The 7,977-nt window shown below is 51.7% G+C and overlaps 1 protein-coding gene across 1 annotated transcript in view; it reads right to left on the reverse strand.

Annotated features, from left to right (window-relative positions):
* DNAH2 (dynein, axonemal, heavy chain 2) overlaps positions 1 to 7,977 on the reverse strand; it is a 151,604-nt gene that overhangs the window by 74,132 nt on the left and 69,495 nt on the right. The window contains 3 exon segments of the mRNA XM_015422403.1: positions 1,651 to 1,825; positions 3,389 to 3,545; positions 3,648 to 3,848. Coding sequence (XP_015277889.1) covers positions 1,651 to 1,825; positions 3,389 to 3,545; positions 3,648 to 3,848 — 533 coding nt within the window.

Here is a 7,977-nt window from a genome sequence, read left to right on the forward strand (position 1 = left end):
GGGCTGAGGAGCTCTTGACAGAAACTGCTCTTTTTCAAGGACAGCTGTGCCAGAGCTTGTGACTGACCCAAGGTCACATCAGCAGGTGCAAGTGGAGGAGTGGGGAATCAAACCCGGTTCTCCCAGATTAGAGTCCGCACACTTAACCACTACACCAAAAGCCTACTAAGTGGTAAGGCCTCTCCTTTGTCAGTTCGAGTGTCTTTCTAGCTGATGCTAGCAGACAAGAAACAACGTTCTTTTTCTTCTTTCAAGTTGTTCGGATGAAATCGCTATCTGGCCGTCTGCTGTTTCTAAAAGGCCTTCGGTGCAGTATTGCTGGTACAGCAGAAGACAGGGATGCAGCGCTACTCTCCGTTTCCAAGCCGAAGAGCCAGCACTGTCCAAAGACGTTTCCGTGGTCATGCGGCCGGCATGACTAAACACCGAGGCCCACGGAATGCTGTTCCCTTCCCACCGAAGTGGTACCTATTCATCTACTTGCAATTTCTTGCTTTCGAACTGCTAGGTTGGCAGGAGCTGGGGCCAGAGACGGGAGCTCATTCTGTCTTGCGGTACTCGGGTCTCGAACTGCTGAACTACCGACCTTCCGGTCTGCGGCTTAGTGTCTTAACCACTTGAGCCACCGCAGCCCTATTATTAATAAGGTTAGGTTAAATAAACATTTAAGATATCATGTAGTCACACCTTTCCCTGTAACTGACCAATGAATGAATGACTACTTAAATGATGCTCTGTTATTCTGTGACCAATTATGATTTCTGGATGTTATCTTCTTGCCTATGTCATTCGGAGTATAAAACTCCACGTATTTCCATATATTGCTCAGAAAGCAGTCAATTTTTGATCGGCTGGTTTGGCCTAACTGTTTTCAGTTATTTAATTGCAATTAAATATCCAAAGAACTTCCTCCTCATTGGCTTGGGAATGGGGGAGTCTGGACCCGCGGCAGGACCTGCCTCCATGCCTGGGGAGAGTGTGCACAGTCTGAGAGAAGAAGGCTCAGCAAAGAGGGGCGGGGCGGAGGCCTGCACCCCAGGCGGCCTGGCTACTCACCACTGGATTAGGGTTGGCCAGGCAGTGACTGGCAACCAGCAGGAGGGTTGTGGGGCTGGGGGCAGAGTACCCGGAGTAAAATAAAAAATAAGGCCTCAGCCACTTACCGTAAGTGCTTACCACAGAGGTCCCAGCAATGCCTAGAGCTACCCAGAAGTGACAAGGGTAGCTCTAGCAACTGCCGGAAACTCTGTGGTAAGATTACCACAGAGTTTCTGTAGAAGAGAGCAAGATACCTTCGGTATCTGAAGAAGTGAGCAGTGGCTCACGAAAGCTCCTCCCCTGCCACCAATTTTGTTAGTCTTTCAGGTGCTCCTGGACTCTTGCTCTTTTCCACCGCTAGAGACTAACACAGCTACCCATCTTGATCTATATAGAGTTTCTGGTAATTGCTAGAGCTACCCTTCTCAGGTCCGGGTAGCTCTAGGAGCTGCCAGGAAATCTATGGTCAGACCTTGCATTAAGTGGCCGGGGCCTTAGTTTTCTTTTTAAATATGCCCCCCGTTTTTGCCCACTGATCAGCCGCACATCAGCTGGCAAGCGCTACACGTGGCCGGAGGCCTCCTGCCATCAGTGGGCAAGCGGGACCCCTACCGTTGAAGGCAAACTCCTGAAGGAGGTTCTGGGCCTTCTTCTTGAAGTCGTCGGCACAGTGGATGAGGCCAGTCTTGAACTTCTCCTTGTGCTTCTTCAGCATGACTTCGCTGTCCAGGATGCACTGCTGGAAGGACAGCCACTCCGAGTTGAGCTCGCCCAGCAGCTGCAGCACCTGGAAGGAAGCAGGCAGAGGTGAGGAAGTGGCCATGGGGGCGAGGAGCCCCGATCCCCGGCAGACAGGACAGCAACAGGCCAGGAAAAAGAGAGATTCTTCTTGAGGAAAATGGACGCCCAAGGGTGTGGAGTGTTCAGCCCCCTGTTCTCTTGCCTGACCGGGGAAGTTTTCTGATCCACCCCTCACCCCTGACGACCCTCACCACTTTGCTTACTGTGAAGAAATGCGTTTTTTTCTTTGGAGGATTGAAATGAGCAGAACCTCTGAGTTTTAAAATATTTTATTCCTCTCTCTGGGCAGAGAACAGGCAGGGAGGAGGAAGTCAGTCAATGGCTTTCCAGGCTCACCTCAGCTACCTCTTAAGAAATGCTACCGGGTCTAGCTAGAGACAATAGGAGGCTCCAGTCTCCCCGCCCCGCCCCCTGAAGTAGGGAACAGAGGTTTGGGGGTATTAAATACTAGAGAGACTTCAGGAAGGAAATTTTTGGAGACATCAGGAAAAGCTTCTCTGACCTGGCTTGACCTGGTCACTGGGTGGGGAAAAAAGAAGTGATAAAACTCAGGGGAACAAGGAGGAATAGGCCTCTTTTGTGCTGGGTCCATCAGAGCAGACAGAACTCTTAGCTGAGGTCTGAAGGAAGCAGCCATTGACCATGTGCTGGCCCGGAGAGCTACAGAAAGCTTCAAGGTAATGGATACACTGTAGAGATCTGTAACATCCTAAGCTAAGGAGCCTGTCCTATATTTTAACATGTGATAGTGCCCGTATAGAAAGAAGGGCAGAGGATTTGCGTTTTAGCCATTTCTTTTTAATCCCTGCTCAATCTGGTGCTGTGCTAAAAGTATACTTGTGAAGATTTTCTTTTTAATAAATACTTCATAACTTTGGATGCTGGTAGTGGTTCTCTGTTATCGATGCAACAAACATGAAATTAAGCAAACTCCAGAGGATGGTGGAAGACAGGGGGGCCTGGCGTGATGTGGTCCATGGGGTCGCAAAGAGTCGGACCCGACTGTGTGACTGAACGACAAAAAGTGGTTCTCTGTACCACATACATCTCCACCGTGTCAGACATGCTATTTTAAAGGGGGCGCCAGGGAGGAAGGCAGGCAATTGGCAATCGGCCATCCCTCCAGGGGCACACAAGGCAGTAAACGGTCCCCATGGTGACCAGGCACTGGTCAGCGAGAGACACAGAGGCCAGGTCTCAGAACTTGGGAGGGAAGCTGGGAGTCCTGGCCCTCCCAGCGGGCAATTCCTACAAAGGTCAGGTGGTGGTGGCAGGTTACTGGAGAGAGAGAAGACTCTCCAGGTGTTGAGAAAACCGTGGAGGGCAGGGTGGGACAGGCCCTGCAGGCCAGAGCAGGCCCGCTCCACCACAGTTACCAAGAGCACAGGTCACATTCGTGCCTTCCAGGGTGCCCCGGAACAGAACGTAATTTAATACTGGGACCGCCTGGTACGGCAAGAAAGGAGCCAACGAGGCTCAAGTGGAGGAAACCAGGACCAACAACACCAGCTGGGCTGTCAGAGGGCATCAGCTGCTGCCGCCGACGTACCTCTTCCTCGACGGCAACCTCGTACTTCTCAAGGATGGCAAACTGCTCGTGGATGGGCGGGATCTGGCCCTCAATCTTGGGCAGCTCCTGCTGCAGGGTTTCGTGGAGCTGCAGGCTCCGGCCCAGCTCCTCCAGGGTCTGCGGGGGACGGCTGACGCTGCAAGGGAAGGGGGGGTGCCCTTTAGTGGAGGCAGGGTGGGGGGGCGAGACGGACGCCACCAGGCATGCCGGGAGCCGTCCAGGGGGGGCCCCTACTCACTCTGCGGCGTTCTGCTGGAGGTAGGTATGGAGCTCCTGCAGGCGGGTGGTGGCCATCTCCTTCAGCAGGTTGGTGAGCTTGTTCTGCCACTCGTTGCAGTGCTGCACCACGGCCGCCTTCAGGTGGGAGCAGTCCAGGAGCACAAACTGGATGCTTAGCACCGTCTCCTCCTTCTGGACGTTGTTGGCCACCTCCATGTACCTGGGAGGGGGAGACAGAGAGAGGAAGGGCTCCTTAGAGCACGGATGGCCGCGAGGCTTCTCTGGGACAGGCCCCTCCATGGGAATTATGGCATGTTCCACCAGAGTGGTTGTAATGATTCCATGTTTTGGTGTGTGTGTTCCTTTAAATGTTTAGTTTGACTGCAGTCATAGGAGAAGAGTGAAAGAGGGAGATAAGTGTGATGTGATTGGCTGATGACTGAGAGTGTGGAAAGAGATGTTCTGAGAGGAATCTGTGTGTGTGTCTATGAGAGGATTCTGTGTGTAAAGTTTGAAGAGTGAGCATGGTCTGTGTGACTATGGAATTTTGAGTCTAATTCTGAGTGAATAAGACCGACAGTTTAGTCTGTGTGACTAAGAGAGTTGATTCTATTCAGTGTGAATAAAACAAAGAGACTAGTCTGTGTGGCTATATATAAGAGAGTATACTGGGTGTATAAGCCTGTCAGAGTGGAGTTTGGAGTTTGAGAGGCTGTTTGTGGCACCACGCTTTGCCAGCTATATTTACAAGTTCCTTTCTTCCGCAGCTGTTCAAAATAACCAGAAACTTATTTTGTTCTTTATTAAATAAATGAGTTTTTGTTTACACTTATCCCAGAAATCAGTACAGTACTTCCTCATGGCCACATAGTCCTCTGAAGTGCCCAGACCCTGGGTCATACTACCAAAAGAGAGAGAATTGGAATTTTAAATTCCTGGTGGTAGCAGAAAACGACCAAGTTTACATACACAGAGAGTGTTTGAAGGTAAAACCCATTTCCCCTATAAGCAAGGACGTCACAGTGGTACTTCTCCCTGAGCCTACAGCCTCCTTGGGGGAAGAACCCCCGGCAACTGCAGCAGGGCTTGACCCCTCCAACTCAAGAGCAACAGCTATTAACAGGGCAGGACTTTATTCCAGCTAGGCTTTTCTCACTGTCAGGGGCTCAACGTGGCTTCTCAGGACCGATGATGTCACTCCAATGGTGGAGAGGACAAGCTACTGACACATCTCAGGTAATCAGGTGGAAGCCAAGCATCTCTGGTTTAGGCAACACCCGAAGGAGTCTTGGAGTGGCTTACAATCGCCTTCCCTTCCTCTCCCCACAACCTGTGAGGCAGGTGGGGCTGAGAGCTCTGAGAGAACTGTGACTGGCCCAAGGTCAACCGGCTGGCTGCATGGGGAGGAGGAGGAGGTGGGGAATCAAGCCTAGTCTGAGTCTGCCGTGCTTAACCACTGCACCACGCCGGCTCTCAATGAATAAATGGAAACCCCTAGATGAGACCTATGAAGCCATCAAGTGGCTCTTCACAAAACACCTCGCCCAGGGGTCCCCGGTCCGTCTGAGCCTCTGGGCGCTTCTGGAATCCTGACACAGCGTGATGGGCACAGCCACAAAATGGCTGCCGTAGGAGGCGGAGCCCGCAACAAAATGGCTGCCGCGGCTTACTGTCACGCTCACAGCGATGAGCCTTGTGGTGTGACGACAATGGCTACCAAAGCAATGTTTTTTTAAAAAAATCTGCACTGCTAAGCCGCTCTCCAATGGTCAATCAAAAGCCTCGCTGGGCAAAACCCCTACCTGGCTACGCCCACTTTCTAAAAACAGCTGGTGGGTGCCAGGAATGGGACTGGGTGCCAGACACCACACTCGCAGCTGCTGGATGACCCTGGGCAAGCCACAGTTCTGTCAGAGCTGTTCTCTCAAGGACATTTCTGAAAAGAGCAGCCCCGGCTACCTCACAGGGGTGTCTGTTGTGGGGAGGGGAAGGGAAAGGAGATCATAAGCCGCTCTGAGACTCCAAGAGAAGGGCGGGGAATAAATCCAATCTCCTCCTCCTCCTCTTCTTCTCCTCCTCCTCCTCACTGGGGACCCCGGTCTAGCCTGTAACCAAGTTTGCTTTCAGCAGCTGCAAGGCCAAAGGGGTCACGCCAGGAAGGGCGGAGATTTGACCTAGAATCACAGAGGCATCTACAGAGTAATGATGACCTTGTTATCAGGGTGACACCCAGCAATTCACCTTCCTGGCAAACCGACTCTCAGTGGAAGGTGATCAGCGCGAGGGGGAGAGACGCTGTGCCACTCAGCCGGTTTGAAGCGGTTACAAAGTGCCCAATTCTAAAAGCGATTACGGTAAAACTGACATTATTGAAATTCCCCTTTGTGGTTGTCAGCTGTCTAAACTGGGCACTCGCGGGGTCAGCGCGGCCAGCTTCCCGTACCTGGGCCGATCCCCTGGGAACCAGACCCACAGACGCCCGGTGGTAATGAGGGTTCCCAGCTCAGCTCACTCGGTCCTCAACTCAAACCTCAGCATCTTTACTATAGTCAGGGAGGGACTCTGCGCCCTTCCTAATTTAAGCAACACCTGTCAAATCCGTCTGGAAGACAATGACCTCTCTGTACTTTTACCATTGATGTGCACAGGCTCTAACTGATGTGACCGCGTCTCTGTACGTTTCCCTCGAAAGAGGTTATTCAGAGACACTGCAGTGCAGCAGTTTGGAGCATCAGATCGAGGATGGGCAGATCAGGGCTCTAATCCCTAGGTGATGAGGCTCCCTCGGCATCTTGCCCGGCCTTCCCTCCCTCGCAGGGCTGTTGTGACAATGTAAAGGAAAGGGGACTGAGTATGCTGCCTCGAACTCGCTGGAGGAGGGGCGAGGTAAAAATATACTCAATCAACAAAACACCCCCATCACGGTATGCTTCAAAGCATTCATAAACTTCCTGGTTCTGGTATGGCCTCCAATCCTGTGTGCCCTGCAGAGGTGAGCGTGTCATTCTAATTGGCCAGTCCTCTTTCACAGCCCATCGGTTCTCCAATGGCCAATCAGAAGCTTTGCTGGGCAAAAGTCTCACTTGGCCCCACCCACATTCTAAAGAGACTTGGCGGGAGCCAAGAAAGGTTTAAAGGTTGGGGATCCCCGGTTTACCCAGCTGCTCTGCACACTGATGATGGGTGCCTAACTCCTAGAGCCACTTTGGTGTAGTGGTTAGGAGTGCAGACTCTAATCTAGGAGAACCGGGTTTGATTCCCCACTCCTCCACATGCAGCCAGCTGGGTAACCTTGGGTCAGTCTTTCAGAATTCCTTCAGTTCTTAACAGAGCTGTTCTCTCAAGGGCAGTTCTCGGGAGAGCTCTCTCAGCCCCACCTCCCCTACAGTGTCTGTGGTGGGGAGGGGAAGGGAAAGGAGACTGTAAGCCACTCTGAAACTCCTTCGGGTAGTGAAGGGCGGGGTATAAATCCAATCTCCTAAACTGCAGAGGGTCTAAGGCTGCCCTCAAATGCAGCTGGGTAGATCCCGCACCAACGCTGAGGGTCCTTCCACGACTCGGCTCCAAACAAGGCACAGTTTGCCTGAGACTCAAAGCCCAAAGATGAATCAGCCCCGTAAGTTCCAGTCAGTTAATAGACTGGACAGCCGAATGAATTCAGGGTACAGCACGGGCTTTTGTTGGATACTGTAACTCTGCATGCAAGAGGACCTGGGAGGGAAAGGGCTAAGAGAAGTCTCTCTCTCTGGGGTAGACTTGGCAGCAGGCCGCACCCTCTCGTGGGTGAGATGCCGAGCCTCTTTGCTGGGTTTTGCAAGTATCATCCTTCCAGTCATGAAAGCGTTAAGCTGAAGTTTCTTTATGCTGATAGTAGCAAGTTTAGCATAGAACGAATTAGGTGTAGAGTAGATTCTTCCCACCCAAAAGGGAGAGGTTTTATTCTTAATGAGGTGACCTTAAGACTGACAATTGGCTGATCAATATATTGGAGATAGTTGATGCTATTCTGCACGTACACAAGGGGTGGAGCGTTGGGGGGGGAACTTCCACTCCTTCCTTCTTAGGATCAGAGGGAACAAAAAAAACCCAAGATGGAGTAGATCAGAACTAGAAAGATGAGTTACACTGTTGTTGTTGTTGTCTTTCCATGGAATCCTTTCCCTAATTTTGACGTAAACTCTTTCTTAGAAGCTCAACACGAGCATGTCTGTGCTACACCATTCCACTGCGTTTCATTTAGTCTGCCAGATATCCACCTGTCTTGGACCCCAGCAGCTGCACAGGAGTGCAGCCAGAGGGTGATCCAAAACCTGGACCAGCACCCCTCCCCCCCGGTTTATTTATTTGTG

The sequence above is a fragment of the Gekko japonicus genome, unplaced genomic scaffold (assembly GCF_001447785.1).
Source record: "Gekko japonicus isolate JY-2015 unplaced genomic scaffold, Gekko_japonicus_V1.1 scaffold1082, whole genome shotgun sequence".
In the NCBI taxonomy this organism is placed as follows: domain Eukaryota; kingdom Metazoa; phylum Chordata; class Lepidosauria; order Squamata; family Gekkonidae; genus Gekko; species Gekko japonicus.